This window comes from Sorex araneus, chromosome 3 (assembly GCF_027595985.1).
Source record: "Sorex araneus isolate mSorAra2 chromosome 3, mSorAra2.pri, whole genome shotgun sequence".
Taxonomy (NCBI): domain Eukaryota; kingdom Metazoa; phylum Chordata; class Mammalia; order Eulipotyphla; family Soricidae; genus Sorex; species Sorex araneus.
This window is the reverse complement of record NC_073304.1, coordinates 122699542-122718417: the sequence shown is the minus strand read 5'-3', so window position 1 is coordinate 122718417 and position 18876 is coordinate 122699542. Positions and strand designations below refer to the sequence as shown.

General features: G+C 49.6%; 1 protein-coding gene across 2 annotated transcripts; it reads left to right on the top strand.

Moving 5' to 3' along the window:
• The first annotated feature begins 3300 nt into the window (after positions 1-3300).
• SNRPB (small nuclear ribonucleoprotein polypeptides B and B1) lies at positions 3301-10410 on the top strand. 2 transcript variants are annotated; one of them, XM_055131366.1, is made up of 7 exons: positions 3301-3420; positions 5205-5356; positions 7010-7121; positions 8315-8467; positions 8896-9034; positions 9335-9460; positions 10260-10410. In XM_055131366.1, exons 1-7 carry the CDS (start codon positions 3418-3420, stop codon positions 10295-10297), a joined length of 723 nt encoding a protein of 240 aa, XP_054987341.1. In that variant the 5' UTR covers positions 3301-3417; the 3' UTR covers positions 10298-10410. The 2 variants fall into 2 exon arrangements, with proteins under 2 accessions (XP_054987341.1, XP_054987342.1); XM_055131367.1 differs by having other exon boundaries at positions 10115-10410.
• The last annotated feature ends 8466 nt before the right edge of the window (positions 10411-18876 follow it).

The following is an 18876-nucleotide window of genomic DNA, read 5'->3' as shown; positions in this document are numbered from 1 at the left end:
GGGACAGGTAGAAAAAGACCATTCTAGAATCCTAAAAATAAGAAAACAGATTCTTCGTGTGCCATCTCCATGGGTTCTGGAAAAGAGACAAGCATTCCTCCCCGTGTGAGATGGGCCTTAGATGTGGGCAGGAGTATGTCACACCATGCCTGGGTGATGTCAATGCGCCCCACAGGTGGCTTATGTGAGGTGGGGAGGAGAGAGACAGTCATTTTTTTTTAAATTTTGTTTTATTGAATCACCATGTGGAGAATTACAATGCTTTCAGGTTTAAGTCTCAGTTATACAATGCTGAAACAACCATCCCTTCGCCAGTGCCCATATTCCACCACCAAAAAAAAAAAACAAAACAACCCAATACACCTCCCATCCCGCCCCCCCTGTAACTGATAAATTTCACTTTACTTTCTCTTTACTTTGGTTACATTCAATATTTCAACAAAAACCTCACTATTATTGTTAGGAGTACCCCACTAGAGTCAGACTTGTGAAGAGATATGAGGTCAGTTTTGTATTTCTGTACTTTAGCAACTAAGTCCAGGGAGATTTCTTCCAGATATTGGATCATTGCAAGCTTGTAACTCCCATCTGTGGTCCTCATAATATAGCGGTCGCCACGCGCTTCACTCCCGGCAAGGAAGAGGCAAGAGAGAGAAATACCTTTCCCCTCCTGGGCAGGCATGGGGCCGCAGCTTAGTTCTCAGTCTGGAGACATTCTGCAAGGAGCTGCCCATACCAAAAGTAGTTTAGCTGGCCTCTGGAGTCATGCTCGTGCAGCTGTGGAGGGGCCGCATGTGTGCGGCCCCCGGGATCACATCTCCACGGCAGCGAGACAGTCTCTTTCTCCCAATCCACCTCTGTCACCCCTGGACCTGCTAAGAAGACTAGGACTGGTAAAAATCTGTGATGAGCCCCTGCTTGGCACACGTGTGAGCCCCGACAGCTCCACCGGCTGGCTGTCAAGCCACATCTGATGTCCGCTTGGTCTTCAAGGCATGGGAGTTGATTTCTGCCACCCAATTTCTTGGGAAGTCACGAGATTCAGGTTGGGATGAGGAATTACTCTTTGCAGGAAAGAAAAGTCAGTCCTAGACCTTACCCAAGGCTCCTGGGGTCTTGTCGTGCCTCACAGAAAAGAATTTCAGGAGTAGATGAGCACTGAAGTAAAACAGAGTTTAGTTGGAGGTTTTAGATGGTGAGGAGGCGGGAAAGCGAGCGAGTGAGTGAGAGAGAATCAGAGAGAGAGAGAGAGAGAGAGAGAGAGAGAGAGAGAGAGAGAGTAATGCACTTAAGGGAGAATGTGCTTCTCCAAGGGCAGAGAGAGCCCCTACACACATCCCAGCATTAGATTGGAAAGTACATCTCAAGAGGGGAGAGGCAGGCGACACATGTGCTTGGGAGCCACATGTGCTTGGCCACGTGGGCACAAGCAGTACATGGGCTCCGGCAGCCTATGCATGCCCTCCCTTTGTTCAAGGTGGCTTTTATAGGGTTTTTCCAAGCTGCCCCCACGTGGGGCTTTCTAGTTAGATAAGAGTCTGTTGCTAGGGCTGTTGCTAAGGGGGTAGAGTTGGGAGTGGTCTTCTTTGAAACTCCTTTTCTTGACCTTTGTTCCTACTGGATCTTCTCTCGTAGGGTGGGTCTGTAATGAAAAATAAGAAACTGAATGTAATGAGGGCTATGAAACTATAATGTAATGAGAACCGAGGTGCTGAAGTCAACCCCAAGGTCAGCCAGAGAAGGGAGGAAGAGTTTTTGCTCTGTATGACCCTAATCAGGTAGGATAAGGGCCTGCCAAGGAACAGGAGGGCACGAGGCCTGCCAGACTTAGGGGAATGCACGGGAGCTGACACATGAAGGTCACACCAAACGGGCAAGAGATACTGACACAGACCTTTCTTGTTTGTTTTTTTTTGGGTAGCTGAAGGCTGGCAAAGATGTTTCTTTTATTTATTTATTTTTGTAGATTATAGCCCACTCTTTGACTGGAGCGACAGCACGGTGGGTAGGGCGTTTGCCTTGCACATGGCTGACCCGGGTTCGATTCCTCTGCCCCTCTCAGAGGGCCCGGCAAGCCACCGAGAGTATCCCGCCCAAATGGCAGAGCCTGGCAAGCTACCTGTGACGTATTAGATATGCCAAAAATGGTAACAGCAAATTTCACAATGGAGACGTTACTGGTGCCTGCTTGAGCAAATTGATGAACAAGGGAGAACAGTGCAGTTCACTCTTAGAGAATTAACAAACAGAGATCCTCTCAGAAGATAGGGCTCCAAGTCTCTTTCTCTTCTGACTTGGGGTCCTCAGTGCTGAGCCTCTCATAAACTCACTATCCTGTCCTGAGCTGTCTCTCTGATCACTCTCGACTCCTGCCAGCACAACTGGTCCAGCCTTCTCTGATCTGGATAGCTGAGGGTTAATCCAGTTAAAGGAACGAATTGAAGATTCTCTAGTAATTTCCTTTAGGCCCTTTCTGTAGGGAGGGGTCCAGGCTCCTCAGGGTTGGCTGCTTGAGAAGGTCGTCAGGTCTTGCTTTCTGGGTCACACTTAGGACTGGCGACTTTATTCCCCCAAACTTCATTGCCATGGGGTGTGTCTCTCTGTGTGTGTGTGTGTGTGTGTGTGTGTGTGTGTGTGGTCCCTTCCCTAATCTACCTGCCTACATCAGGGGGACACAAGAACAGGCTGCTCCTGCCAACCCCAAGGCCCGACCCCCGCTGCACCTGCTCACCAGTCCTTAGGCGGAGTGGGTGCTGCACAACCCATGCTCCTTTGACGCCTGTTCCCCTTTCCCTTCCTTTGTTTTGTTCTATTTTGTTTGGGGGCCACATCGCGCGGTCCTCTGGAGTTACTCCTGGCTCTGAGTGCAGGAATTACTCCTGCAGTGCTGGGAGGACCCAAATGGGATGCTTAGCATCGTGTCCGGGTCTGCCATGTGCAAAGTAAACACCCTATCGGCTGTATAATCGCTTCCCTTCCTTTGGGAACTAGAAAGCTATCTAGGGGGCTCGGGATGAACTATTCCCGGCTCTGTGCTCAGGGGTGGTCAGGGGACCAAAGGCAGAGCTGGGATCTGAAGCAAGGCCGGCCAGCCTCCTGCAGGGCGAGCACTTTCCTCCTGCAGCTCCTCTTGCACCCCAGCTCTGTTGATTTCAAGGTCAGCTCACGACAGCTTTATTTTTGCTTTTGTTTCTGGGCCCTATAGGGAGAGGCTCAGGGCTTACACCCTCTGCGTGCAGAGGCCGGAACTCAAGGTTCCTCGGCGCCCTACCGGAAGTAGGTCCCACCGACCCCTTGTTCCCGGCGGCCGAACTTCCGGCGGCGGCGGCGGCGGTGGCGGGAACCGGGCTGCGGGCGGGCGTGTAGGCCGCGGAGGAGGCGAATCCGGCGGGAATCGGAGCCATCAGAACCGCCACCATGGTGAGGAGGTGGAGGCCGGCGGCGGGGGCGCTTCCGACTCTGGCGGCCGTGGGAGTTGGGAGGGGGGCCGCGGGGTCGGCGCCGCTCGGGGCCCCGCCGGGCGCGGGCCGCGGCGCCGCGGGCCGGGTGGGGGAGGGGCGGCCGGAACTGCGCGACCGAGGCCGGGGTCCTGGGGGGCTGCGGCCGGGGGTGGCGGCGGGAGTCTCGGGGAGGCGCCCGGAGCCCCGAGCTGCCCGCGCCTCGCCCCGGAGAGGCCGGAGGCCGGCTGCCCCGCGGGCACGAGCGAGGGTCCCGGCGGCCCTCGGGGCACGGGAGCCGGACACCGTGGCTGCAGCGGGGCACTGCAGGCCGCCCACCCCGCCCGTGCCAGCCCCCCGAGCGGGCTCCCGGGCGTGTGGGTGGAAGCGACGTCGTGGGTTGGAGCGGGACCGCGCGCGGGATGCCCGGGCGAGTTACCTAGAAGCGCCCCGCCTGCACTCGGCCTTCCCCCCCGCCCCCCCCGCCACCCGGCCGGCTGCAGAGCTGCAAGGCTGCGCCCCGGGAATGATCCCAGAAGGGCTTGTGCTTCGGGGGGATGAGGCGCAGGTACACAGTGATGGGATACGGTACCCCACGACCCGGTGAGCTGTCCCAGGGCAGATGCAGCCACCAGGGTACGAGAGATTCAGATGGGTGTTCTGGGGGTGAGCCAATCTCGCAGTCTGGGGCTCTGGGGAGGCGGGACACTGCGGTCCCTGTATTTGTAGGTCCAGAAACTGCAGAGCCAGCAGAAGGCACTGGCTTCAGTTAGGCCTGACCCACGGCCAGCTAATGAGAGGCGGAGGCATAGACCCAGTGTCCTGTCATTTATTCCTAGAGAGATGTGACAGCCCAGGGCACTTGGCAGTTCGAATTGGGGTACCTATTTACTGCATATTGTTTGGTGGTGCCGGGAATTGAACCCAGGGCCGCACGCCTATAAGGCCAGTGCTCCACCACTGAGCCACATCTCTGACCCCAGTAGTCTTTAACAAAGCTGCAGTGGAAGGCAGAGTGTAAAGCAGAAAATGTTAAGTAAGTATATGGCTTCTTTCCACGGTGGGGAGGGGTTATGACGGGGTTCACTCCCATCTTGATGCTTGGGAGGGTGGCGGGGACAATGACACACACATTATGGGTGCGAGGGATCCCACTGGGCTGCCTGCAGGCCACGCACGCACTCACTCGGGCCTGCCTGGCTTTCTCTCCAGCCCTGTATAGCGGGGATTCCTGAAGGTCATTATTTTTTCGAAGTAATCACACCAGAACGTTTCTTCCCAAAGGTAGTTTTTGGGAGACACAGTTCTTGGTATCAGGATTCAATTTTCATTCCCTTTTCGATAATGAACATCTTGTTGATGGGATTTTTAGTATCGGTCACATTCTAGTGCCAAGAGACTTGAATCACAAACTTAAAAGAGTTTACACAGTGGCAGAGAGGATAATCTCTGGTGTGCGTGTATAGGGTGAGCTTGGAAGCCTGCTACCCTTTCACCCCGGAAAGTGGTACGAATAGACAGAGGCAGCTGTCTGATGACAAAGATTGTTTTTCAGTGCTGGGGATGGAACTCGGGGCCTCATATGTGGGAGACACTGAGGTTTTCAGGAGTAGGAGAAAGCGAAGGTGAGGGTTGACAGCAGGTGACTTGGGAGAATTCTTGGGGCCCGAAGGAATTCGTGCGCTAGGACAGCTGAAGGTATGTGTTGAGACCAGGCCTGGGGAGTCTGAGAGCACTGAGTCTCCTCCCGCTGATTCCTCCCTGCAGACTGTGGGCAAGAGCAGCAAGATGCTGCAGCACATCGACTACAGGATGCGCTGCATCCTGCAGGACGGCCGCATCTTCATCGGCACCTTCAAGGCTTTTGACAAGCACATGAATTTGATCCTCTGCGACTGTGATGAATTCCGGAAGATCAAGTGAGGACGTGGGCTGGGGGCAGGGCCTGGGCGAGGGGGAAGTGGATTGGGAGGGTGAGCCCAGTGACAGGTGGTAGCTTAGCTAGCTGGCGCCTCGGCTTGCGGTCCTGCTGCTGAGGGCAGAGTGAAGTGGGGGCAGTGGACCCTGAGGAATCCGTAGTCCAGCAAGGCTTGCTCTCTCGTTCTCTGGAGTACAGTGCTGAGGGCTGCTAGGCTTTTTGTTTCTCTGTCTTCGTGCCCCTGGCTACTGGGGTAAAGGGCTTTCGTGTTCTCCCCACAGGTGTGTAAGTGGGGAGAACTTGGTTTTCTGGCCTCATTGCCTATTTGTAAAGCTGTAGCCTAAAAGGCTCTCCCAATGCAGCCTGGCCTGAAACTGCTTTAAGAAGCCTCTGACCCTCTTCGGGGTAAGTGCTCAGCTCCCCATGTGAGTTTGGGGCCAGTGATTTTTGTTCACTTTGATAGACTCGATGATAGATATTTCTTACAGTTTCATAAGTTATTTCCAATCACTCCCATGTCTTAAGACAGATCTTGAGCCTCTGGCCTATTAAAAGATGTGGTGTACCTTTATATTGCTTTATACTTAAGGCATTTTGATACCCAAAGAGAGTTTAGGTGACGCTCATGGTCATCTAACTCTTTTTGCATACAAGGTAACCATAGTCTCTCTGAATTCCTTTGGTGCTTTTCTTAGTGACAGAAGGCTTGACAGTAGGACTGAAAGAGGGTAGAGGTGGCTGAGGGCCAGGTACACACACGCTGGGGGCCAGCTGCTCAGAGTAGAAAAATTACAAATTGGGTCTCGCTGCTTAAGCTGAGACTAATTTAATTTTGATAATTAAATTTTGTCCAAAGACATATATTAAAATACTGAGCGATATATGTAAACTGTTTAAACTTGCAAAAGATTTTTGGGGGGTTACGGGGGCATATGTGAAAAGGCATTTTGTTAAGATATAAAATGTGGATAAACCAACACAAAGGAAGAAAGGCCACACAGAAAACCACTGTTACTTGAACATCAGATGTCATTAAAATGACTGTTTTAAGTTTTTTTAAAATCAGGGTATTTTTATTTTTAGGAGTCTGACTTAGACTTTTTACCCTTCTCTTATCTGGGGGTTATTTTCCTGTTTATATTTCTAGTCATCCTTTCTGTCCACTCTTTTATGGTAGTTGGTGCTTGAGAATTTCTTTTTCTTTTTTTTTGCTTTGGGGACAGGTCTGATTTCTAAGGGGTTAATATCTTCCTTTTCTGTTCTGTCCTTTTCTGATACGAATCGAGAGGGAAGGGATTCTAGGCCTGTGGGGCTGGCGTGCAGGGTGAGTGGGAGGTCAGTGCTAAGCAGTTGCTTGTGCTGCCTCAGCGTCCCGTGAGGCCTGGAGAAGATAGGCGGGTCTGGCAGGGGAGAGGCCTTTGAGCCAGGGCGAGGCGTTCCTGACTGTTCTCCTTGTCTCTTGGCCTGCGCATTCTCTGGGCACGGATGGCACCCCCACGGGCTTGCGCTTTTGGCCTGTGGAGCCTGTCCTGAGGGGCTGTCTTAGGGGAGTTCATGTGCCATGTGCTCGGGAGAATCTCAGGCCTCGAGACAGGTGAACGTGAGCTTTCCTCTCTAATGCTTGCTGCTTTGTTTCTTGTAAACCTCTCTTTAGGCCGAAGAATTCAAAACAAGCCGAAAGAGAAGAGAAGCGAGTCCTTGGGCTGGTGCTGCTTCGAGGGGAGAACCTGGTCTCGATGACAGTGGAGGGACCTCCTCCCAAGGACGTGAGTCAGCGCGGGCCCGGCCTGGTGCTCACTCTGCAGGGACGACCACGGGGGTGTTAGTTGCTTGTGGTGTCAGGGAAGTGAAACACATTGCATCCTTCCCGACCCCCAACCTATGTTTAGAAATAGAACAGGATTTGGAGCCACTAACCAGATTTGTTTGCCCTTATTCATCCTAAAACATTGTGGGGCAGGAGAGAGAATACAGGACGGGAGGTGCTTGCCTTGCATGCAGGGGACCTCAGTTCAATCCTTGGCACTTACATATGGTTCTCCAAGCACTGCCAGAGTGATCTCTGAGCCCAGAACCAGGAGTTAGCCCTGACACTGCTATGTGAGGCCCCAAAGCGAAACAATGCAGAGGAGTATTACATTGTTTTGTGTTTTAGGCCACATGGAGCAGTGCGTAGGACTTTCGCTGGCTTTTGACCCCCTTAAAAATGTTTATAAAGTGTTTATAGAAACATTCCTTAGCTTTAAGGAAAAGATGGAAGCAAGGGGTTAGCATAAGCACTAAATTCTGTGTTCTACAAGATGGAAATTGTAGAAGTGTGTGTGTGTGTGTGTGTGTGTGTGTGTGTGTGTGTGTGTTAGGGGTAAAGCAACGTATGGTATAATTCTTGTTATGTTTCCAGTAGGGCTTACTGCTGTGATGTAGACCATTGTAAGCCAACATCCTTGTAACAAATCTTTTATTATTTTTTATTTTTATTTTTTTAGTGAATCACCGTGGGGGTACAGTTACAGATTTATACATTTTTGTGCTCATGTTTCTCCCATACAAAGTTCGAGGACCCCTCCCTTCACCAGTGCCCATTCTCCACCACCAGTAAACCCAGCATCCCTCCCACCCTCCCCAGTCCCATCTCCCCCCACCCCACACTGCCACTATGGCAGGGTATTCCCTTTGTAACAAATCTTTTGAGATAAAAATTTCCCACATTGTAGGAAAAATAAGTTGAGCTAACTTGTCTCAGGACTGGTTGTGGTGAAACTGATGTTTGATCCTGAGCAGTTATGGTTTTATCATAGTACTGTCATCTGCAAATTGTCAGCAGTCTCAAGGTGGGGGATACTTGCCCATTTTCCCTCACCAAGTGAGAATCAGCTCTGGGACTATCCAGACCTTTCTTGACCATGGCATCTTAAAGGCCTTCTCACTAGACTTGATCTCTCGGATGTTTATTTTTCAGACTGGTATTGCCCGAGTGCCACTTGCCGGAGCTGCTGGGGGTCCAGGGATCGGCAGGGCTGCTGGCAGAGGAATCCCTGCTGGTGTTCCGATGCCCCAGGCTCCTGCAGGACTTGCCGGGCCAGTCCGTGGGGTTGGTGGACCATCCCAACAGGTGAGGATTTGGGGAAGGACTCCAGCTTTCGGGTAAAAGAGGTTCTGTCATTTGGGCAGACTGCTGGTCGACCATCCTGCCGCCATCAGGCTGTGTCTCACTGTGCTTTGTGTGGGACCCTAGAATCAAGTGTGAGGGAAATTCGCCAGTTTGGTGTTTTCAGAAAAGCAGAAATAGCCACACCGTGATGATACAAAATGTGTGAGAGCATGCATTCTAACAACCAACTGCAGTACAGGTGTCTCTGGCTTGGTCTGGGCATCCTTGACTCGGGCCCTGAAGAACCCATTTGGTCCTTGAAGGATCTTTTACAGACAGTTTGGGAGCCGTAATTAGGGGATTTGGTGTCTGTTGTTTCTTAGTTGGGGAAGTGAGCGAGATGCTGCTTTGCACTACCCTGTATGGCCTGACCTCCTTTGTCTCCGTAGGTGATGACCCCGCAAGGAAGAGGCACTGTTGCAGCTGCTGCTGCTGCAGCCACCGCCAGTATTGCAGGGGCTCCCACTCAGTACCCACCTGGCCGTGGAGGGCCTCCCCCACCCATGGGCCGAGGGGCGCCCCCTCCAGGTGAGACCCCTCTGCAGACTGTTGCTATGATTGATAGAGGCCTGAGCTGGATTTATGGGAGATACAACCTTGACTGAACTTGGTGATGGATTTTGTGATGAAGCAGGGTAACTCTGAGGTTCAGGTGGCTGGTTGATCCCGGAGCTAGGTGGACCAGAGCCACTGCGAAGCCCATCTTTGTCTCGAGTCCCAGTTCAGGGAGGTTGGGAGGTGGGGCGGGCGCGTCTCAGAATGGGAGACAGCTGTTTCTTGCTGCCTCTTCAAGACACTCGCTGTATCTCTGGGGCTTTTCTCTTTTAGGCATGATGGGCCCCCCTCCTGGCATGAGGCCACCAATGGGTCCCCCGATGGGGATACCCCCTGGGCGAGGAACTCCGATGGGCATGCCCCCTCCGGGAATGCGGCCTCCTCCCCCGGGGATGAGAGGTAAGTGCTGGGCATTGGTGACCTGGGTGCCCTTCCCCAGAGCCCTGTGGGGATAGGGAATAGAGGGAAGGTGTTAATTGGCGAGCCCTGGTGTGTTCTGGGACCTTAGAGCCTTGGAGAGTGGACTCTTAGCTGATGGCTGTTCACAAAGGGAGGAGGATTGACCATCTTTAAATCGATCACCTGCCTCTTAGACTAGAGCAGCCTTTTACCAGGGAACCAGCCTAAGTTCCCAGCACCTAAGGCAGTGTTTTCAGGGTACCCTGAAGTAATATTATCTCCACAGAGTTAGTAGAACTTTCATCATACCCTTCCAATCAAAGCAGCGGGGGGAAGGGAGTCTGCTTTTATTATTGATACATACTAAGTCCGTATTTGAGAAGTACCTGGGTTAGCCCTGCCCTTCACGTCAGTGCTCCTCCTCAACAATGAGCATCTTGGCCTTAAGATACCCCAGGGCTGCACTTGGTGACTTCCTTCTCTAGTTTGGGTTTTTCTTTTAGGGGTTTTGTAAGCCATGAAATATAGGGATCCAGTTAGCCCAAGAGATACGTCCCTCTGACCACAGGGTAACTGCAGCGTGGGGGAGGCTGGGGTGGGTGGGGGTTGGAGTCGTAGATCAGGCACTGACTAAGCTTCTTACTCTTACTTCAGGCCTCCTTTGATCCTTGGCCAGAGTTGTGGAAGTAGCTCTACAGAAGCGCGGGCCGATTCCCCAAGGCCACGTTCCCCACAGACCTATTTGTTTCTTACGGCGTTGTTCATGGAGTCTCACCGGATTGTCTGGTTTCCCTTTCAGGGCCCCCTCCCCCGGGAATGTGCCCACCAAGGCCCTAGACTCATCGTGGTCCTCCTCAGCTCCCTGCCTGCTTCCTGCAAGGCTGTACATAGTCCTTTTATTTCTTCGTGGCCTGTGAAACTAGTTTGTAATAAACTCGAGAGTATCTCAAGGGCTCCTGGTATCTGTCTATTTTTAGGAAATCTTTGATAAGTATCAAAAATGAGGGGCTGGGAAGATAGTACAGAGGTTAGGGTGCATCCCCAGCACCCCACCCTTCCCCTTGCTTCCCTCCTAGCATCACTGGATGTACAGGACCTGAGCAGCTCTGCTGGGCCTCAGTTCCTGCATCCTCGACACCGTGCATTGAACCCCTGAGCCTGTGGGCTGAGAATTGCTGGGAGTAGCTCCGTGGCTCCCTGGCACTGCTTGAGTACACTCCAGAACAGCCGAGGCGAGAAGCTGGTTACCTGGGAGAGGAATCACTGGGGATCGCTTTCTCCCTAAATCATAAATACACACGGAGTTAGCTTCTGAGTTGTGGGAGCTCCATGCCACCCCCACCCAGGTCTGTTCAGTCCCTGAGCAGCTGCAGCCTCACGTAGGAGAGGTGAGTGCTCTTCCCATTCCCCTTCCTCTCCTTCCTCTCCCCTTTCCCCTTTGATCTTCCTTTGATAAGGAGGCCAGGCCACTCCCAGGGATTTTCAGCAGTTGGGTGGCAGTTCAGTCGGTGTAGGGGCCTGAGGATGTTACTGCTTCGCCCTCGCCACGCTCAGAATTAGCCAGGCCACTACTGTCTCCAGCCCTGATTTGTTTTGGTGCAAGGGATGAAACAGGGCCTCCAGCTTTGATACTTTAGAGTGGGGAACATCAGTCACTCGTTCCCAGGGTTGGACCCAGGTTTCCCAAATATACAATATGCACTTTTTAGAGATCATCTGCTTGGTGGGAACAGTGAAGGGTTTGAGGATACGCCTGGCAATGCTCAGGGACGCTAACTGCACTCCTGGTGGTGCAGGGGGTACCATATAGTGCACCTCGGATCAAAGTCATGGTCAGCCACCTGCCGGGTAAGCACTTCAGCAAACCCTGTAGCATCTGGTGCTGGATACTGTTCTGATACCGCTTTTGGGAAGACAATTCCAAATGAAAAGGAGATAGGAATTAAAAGCACAAACCAACTAATGGTGCACTCTGGGAGTGCTGTGTTTCTTCAAAGTGTAAAAATTGTTCCTCATAAAAACCTTTGGAGCCTGCAGGATGGTGTTGCTCAGTGCAGGAGCGCTTATGTACATGGAACCCCAAGAGACGTGAAAATCTAGGAAAAATAACCATGGGGGTACATATATTGGGATACCTATATCAGGAAGAGCCACGTGGTGATTTCAGTGTAGAAAAAATTCTAATGACCTCATGTAAAAAGAGGAATCAAGTTTTCTAAGCACGAGAGAGACTAAAGAAAAATGGATGATGTAAAAAACTAAAGCATGCCGACGGGCGTGTGCACTCGCGGGCTCTCTGGGCGGCTCTGTCTCACCGCCCGCGTTTGGTGCTCTGGAACCGCTGTGTGTGGTCTGGGTTGGGACGGCCAGTGGCCAAGGACAGGCGAAGGAAGAACGAGGACCAAGCTGGTTGCTGATTAGTTACCGTTTATTCAATCTTCCATCTTTCTCATCTCCCGCACTCCCAGCTCTGTCCTCTATCTGGATCTACTGCAGCATCTCTGGATTCTCCTGTCTCTCTCCCTCTTTCTCCCCCTTGCGGGTAGGCTACACATAGCCTGGTAGCAAAATCATCATAAGAACATCTTAAGCCCTTCCTGACTCTTAAGGTGTTTTTCTCCTTTCCTTAGTCCAAACACTCATTAACATCTTAGTATTAGTTATTTTCGTATGGACATAGCAAGAGATACCATAGCTCTCTTGGCAACATCTTGCCACAGACTCAGGACAGATTAATCAATTATAACCCTAGGAGGGTCCAAATCTAGTTATCACTGTTTGGATCATGACAGCATTTGTCCATGACCAAGCTCTTAACTTACAGTTAAGCATTAGGCACTTTGGCCAGGCCCATCTCGATGCCAGGGTAGCACACAACTCACCGCTTGCCTTGGGTCCGTCTTGTCCCTCATCGGGACCCTGTTTTTGGGGGTGCTAGGAAGTAAGGGCAGCTGGAGGCTTAGGTCGAGAGAACAGATGCCCAGGAGGAAAATATGCAGAGTCAAATGACTCCCAAGTTACAAAAGCATAGTCTTCCTGTGTCCATACAAAAAGGACATTGCTCTGAATAAACTATGCAAAGGACTCAAGGAGAAGAGAAAAACAGTATTTACAAGTCAACAGAACACTAAGAAAGAAGCTACAAATAAACAGAGGAATGGGAGCACTGTGATGGGAGTAACCCAATAAACCTAAACTACCTGAGGCTATGTTATCCTACAGGATGATACTTACTGTCAGAAAGAATATAACACGTTATCCTCTGCTGTTAACATCGTATTACTGAAAGTTCCAGCAGGAGAATTACACAAGACAGAGAGGGCACCTAAATTGGAAAGGTAAAAGATAAACAAAAACTAGCATCCTTTATATAAAAAATCCTGAAGTAGGGCCAGAGTGATAGCACAGTGGGTAGGGCATTTGCCTTCCACGTGGCCGACATGAGTTCAATCCCTGGCATTCCATGGTCCCCTAAGCACTACCAGGAATAACCCCTGAGCATTGTTGGGTGTGACCCAAAAAGCAAAAAAAAAATTTAAAAAATCCTGAAGAGCTACTAAAATTATTATTTACGATTTTATACATTTTATTTTCATAAAGTAGTTCACAGTAGTTCATTACAGATAATATTCAAACACCCACCTAACCAGTGAGCATCTTCCCACCACAATAAGGGAAATGTGTGAAGGTTGTATTTCATTCTGGGGCCATTTAAAGCCCGTATATACAAGAATACAAACAGTGTGTTAAAACCAAACACACGCGTGCTACTTTAGGTCTATCAGTGGCTAGAATATAAGAGGTCGTGTGGCTGCGAATGCTGCATTGTTATCTTCTGGGAGCTTTGTTTTATAAAGTCTCTGGATGTTGGCCATTGATGAGATTACATGGCACCAGGGGCAGTTTGTGGGTGTGACTGCCAAGCTACTGGTAAACTAGGGATCTGGGTGGAGGAGGCCCAGTCCCCATCCGAGCAGGCTTGGAGATCTCAGCCACGGGTCCCGCATACCTGGGTTCCTCTGCTGGTTCCTTCATGCATGAGTCTTGTCTGTGTGGAGAGTGGCCTTGAGCATGGCTGTGACTGGGTTCTGGAGGTTTTCGGCTGCCGGGGCTCTGCTTGGGGCCGGGAGGGAAATTCAACCCATCCCCCTCTGAGAGGCCCCGGTGAAGACAGCCTGGTGCAGGGGCAAAAGATTCTGCCAGAGCTACTAGAATTAAATGAATTCAGCAAACTTTCAGGGTAGATCACAAAAGTCGCTTGTATTTGCATTTCATACAAGATAGTTTTTCCAGAATACATTTTCAGTAATACCAAGAGAAAAAGTTAATTTACTGAGAGAGAGGAGTTATAGAAGATGTACATTGAAAACCGTATGGGCTGGAGCGATAGCACAGCAGTTGGGCATTCGCCTTTCATGCGGCCGACCCGAGTTCGATTCCTCCGCCCCTCTCGGAGAGCCCGGCAAGCTACCTAGAGTATCTCGCCCCCACGGCAGAGCCTGGCTAGCTACCTGTGGCGTATTTGATATGCCAAAAACAGTACCAAGTCTCGCAATGGAGACGTTACTGGTGCCCGCTCGAGCAAATCGATGAGCAACGGGATGATAGTGATAGTGATAGTGATAGTCTGGAAGAAAATGTAAACATGTTTATGGATTGGAAGACTACTGACAGCAGTATTTGGGGCTGGGAAGATAAGGGGTTGGAGTTTGTTGCAGGGGCTCATCCCTGAACCCTGCCATTGCGTGCTCTCTTCCCATCCCTACATGGGGTGGAGTCCTGGTGACCAATCCATTATCACCCCAGCTCCGTCAGAGCCATGACGTTCCCCAAACGATGCCTACATTCAAAGTGATTCCTCCAAAATTCCAGTGTCCTTTTATGTGTCTTGTGTATTTCAGAAATATAGAAACTGATCCTCAAAGTTTATAAACTGAAAGGGGTCACACGTTTTGAAAAAGAGCAAATGTGAATGTTTCAAACTCCTGAAATTTATTGTGAATGATATATACCCCTTCCTTTTGGTTTTTGGGCCACACTGGGTGGTACTCAGGGCTTAATCCAGGCTCTGTGCTCAGGGATCACGCCTGGCTGCCTCGGGAGACTACATGGGGTTCCAGGGATCAAACACTGCTTGGCAGTGTGTAAGGCAAATGCCCTACCTGCTGTATTATCGCTTTGGCCCCCTACTGTGAAAGCCTCAGTGATTTGTGGTGCTGCTGTTGAATAAAGACCAGTGGATTTCAATTGAGAATTCAGAAATCAAGTGTTCAGACATTTCATTGAGGGAAAAAAAAAATCTCTTACAAATGGTCCTGGGACAGCTGGATAACCACATCAAAAGAATCTTTTTGGGACTGGAGTGATAGCACGGTGGGTATTGCGCTTGCCTTGCACACAGCCAACATGGGTTCAATTCCCAGCATCCCATATGGTCCCCTGAGCACTGCCAGGAGTAATTCCTGAGTGCAGAGCCAGAAGTAACCCCTGTGCATCACCCGGTGTGACCGCCCCCCACCAAAAAAAAAGAATCTTTATTCTGAATTTAACCACTAGACCACAACGGAAGTTTAAGAATGCTTAGGGTTTACTCCTGGCTCTGCTCAGGGATCACGTGTGGCTCTGCTTAGGACAGGGTTAGGGGATCAAACCCAGGTCAGCCACATGCAAAACAAGCATCACTGCTGCTCTTCTCTCAGACCCCCAATATTCTAAATATAAGAGTCAAACCTGTAAGAGCCAGGTGACTTGAGACTTTGGGTTGGGTAATGGGATCTGAAGCTTGACACCAAAAGCACAAGCAACAGAAGAAGAGTAAACTGGGTGTTAAGGCCTTGAATGTGAGTGACTCAGGGCAGTGTGCCTGGCACTACGTGGTCACTGTTGGATAAAGCCTTGGAGGTCTCCTGAGCATCTAAGGTGGTCATCCCACCACTATGGCCCCAGCTCCTTGAACCTGACATTGACTGCCAACTGCTTGGGAAGCTCCTTCCTAACAAACAGACAGAAACCCCCAGTATATTTGGCTTCATAAAAATTAAAGACTTTTGCCCATTAAAGGGCATTATCAGCGATTTGAGAGGACAACCTACAAAATGGGAGAAAACATATTGCAATTCATATATCTAATTTGGGTTTAATGTCCAGACTGTATAAAGACCTTTTACAACTTAGCAATAAAAAGATAAATAGCCCAATTAAAGCATTTCTCCAAATAAGTTAGACAAATGGACAACCAACATGAGAAGTTGCTCAATATTATTGGTCATAAAGTGCAAATGAAAACCACAGTGGCACACCACTTTATACCCACTAGGGTGGTTTTAGGGGAAAAGGAAAACAAATGCAAAACAACTCTTGGCGGATATGGGGAAACACGTCTTTGTACACTGCTGGTAGGAATGTGCAAGGGAGCAGTCACTGTGAAAAACAGTTTGTCAAAATCGTACGAGCCTGAAAGTTCACTTCTTTATATATGCCTGGAGAACTGGAAAGCTCAGCTCAGAATCTGGTGTACAAAGGTTGATAGTCGTATTCTTCATTATAATCAAAAGCCGGAAACTAGCCCCCGCTCTGCGTGGATGTATGGATAAACAAATTGGAGGCTATACATTCACTCAAAAATACATTCTCCAGCCTAAAAAGGTGAGTGTTGAGACTTGCTACCCTTTGAATGAATCAAAAACCCATCCCTCTGCCCCCCGCCCCACATTTTTTTTTTTAAATGAAAAAAAGATCACTACTGAACTCCAAGCCAAGCTGCCCAAAATTTCAGTTACACTGTTTTGGGGGTTTCCTTTTTGTTTTGTTCTGTTTTGTGACTTAAGACTCTGGGCCTTCTCAGAGTCCGGATGGGCGACCTCCCGCACGCAGCCACACCCACGTCCCACTGAGTGTAAGCTCGTCTGCCAGCCTGTTTCAGAGACTCATAAATAAATCTCAGAAGAGATCAATTAGCTGCAAAAATTTTCAGGTACCCAGTCTTGGCTGAGACCTCCGGTGTGATCTCAGAAAAAGGCCGGGCCGAGTTCCTGCCCTACCAAAGCCAGGGCAGACACACTCACCACCCAACAGCTGCCGCTGTATCTCCAGCCGGACTGCCCCGTTAGTCTAGATTTTCTAGAATATGTGTGGCCATGCATTATTCCCAAACTTTACAATACTAACATCCTTGTAGGAGCACACCAGATTGGATGGAAATGTAACATAGAAGCCAATTAAGCTCGACTAACAAAACCATTAACACTGATGGCTAAACGAGCAATAACAGCAGCTTAGTAAAACCTTCAGACAAGAACTTAATGTCCTCCTTCTGAGATACAACAACTTTCAATTTTTTTCACAGAAGTATTTTTTGATCATTCCATTAGTCATTTAGTGGCAACAAGCAATATAAAATAAATTATTGTGGGCCTGTTAGGAGGACTTGAAGGGTGGGCGGGAAATGGAGATGGTGGAGGGATTAGCCTGGAATGCCTGGAAAAAAAACCATGAACAACTTTGTAATCATGGTGTTTAAATAAAGTGGGAAAAAATTCTTAAAAAATGGTGAAAGAAAGCATACACCAAAGGCGGCATTATAGAGTTCCTTTTTGTATGTAGTATTCAGAATAGGCAAAACTTTGAGACAGAAAGATTAGAAGTTACCTTAATGGAGATGGTGGATGGGGGAGAAGGGGTGGGGGGGAGAGGGCGGGGGAGGGCTGTGTGTGGTGGGGAAGGGGGAGGGAATGAAGATAGCTTAATGGATACTGCATGGTTTTTTTTCTATTTTTTTTCTTTTTGGGTCACACCCAGCGATGCACAGGGGTTACTCCTGGCTCTGCACTCAGGAATTACTCCTGGCGGTGCTCAGGGGACCATATGGGATGCTGGGAATCAAACCCAGGTTGGCAGCGTGCAAGGCAAATGCCCTACCACTCCAGCCCCCATACTGCATGTTTTTATGTGTTGATGGAAAGTTAAAAAAACAGAATTGGTAGTTGTTTGTTTTGTTTTGTTTTGTTTTACATGCTTGTATTTGGACCATACTTGGTAGTGTTTAGGGCTTACTCCTGGCTCTGTGCTCAGGGATCACTCCTGATGGGCCTTGGGGGACCATTTGTGGTTCGGGGGTTGAATCTGGGTTGGCTGCCTGCTGTACTATCTCTCCTGTCCTGGTAGCCAGTTGTACAACACTGAGAAAACAAAAATGTATGTGATGTGATTTTTTTTTTTTTTTTTTTTTGCTTTTTGGATCACACCTGGCAATGCACAGGGGTTACTCCTGGCTCTGCACTCAGGAATTACCCCTGGCGGTGCTCAGGGGACCATATGGGATGCTGGGATTCAAACCCAAGTCGGCCGCGAGCAAGGCAAACGCCCTACCCGCTGTGCAATCGCTCCAGCCCCTGTGATGTGATTTTTACCTTGAAGAAAGGGACCAGATACATAACACACCCCGCGTGGGACCACGTGGCCCCGAGCACTGCGGGCCTGGGCAGCACTGCATTCTCAGGCTTTGCAGGCTGTACAAGGCTTTTGAATATTCCCAGCAGGAAAAAAGAGGGAAGAGTAAGGACATCAGGGAGGTGAGTTGAGCGGATATTTATTTATTGAATCACTGTACCAACACCCATCCCTTGTCCAGTGCACATTTCCCGCTCCGCTACCAATGTCCCCAGTTTCCCTCCCGCCCCTTTTCTGCATTGTCTTTTTAGGTCCCTGGGGTATATTCCCAGGAGTGGTATTGCTGGGTTGTATGAAAACTCAATTTCTAGATTTTTGAGGAATGCCTATATTGTTTCCCCAAAAAGGCTGGCTCAGTTGGCATTCCTACCAATAATGAATGAGAATCCCTTTCTCCCCACATCTGCTACATCACTGTTATTCTTGTGTTTTTGGATGTGTGCCAGTCTGAGTAGCATGAAATATTTGTGCTTTGATTTGCATCTCCTTGATGATTAGTGATGGAGAGCATTTTCTCATGTGTCTTTTGGCCATTTGTGTTATTTTTGAATTATTGAAGAAATTATATTTTATGCACAGATATACTGGAGCGATAGCACAGCGGTAGGGTGTGCGCCTTACACATGGCCGACCTGGGTTCGATTCCTCCGCCCCTCTCGGAGAGCCAGGTAAGCTACTGAAAGTATCTCGCCCGCACGGCAGAGCCTGGCAAGCTACCCATGGTGTATTCGACATGCCAAAAGCAGTTAACAAGTCTCACAATGGAGATGTTACTGGTGCCCGCTCGAGCAAATCGATGAGCAATGGGATGACAGTGATGACAGTGACAGTGACAGCACAGATATACATTAAAAATACCTCAAAATTTCTATAGAAATGTGAACTTTGGTTAAACATCTTATTTAGTGAATGAAATCAGTTCTTAATTCGTAATCCACATTTAAAGCCTTTGGATACAGAGTCATTTT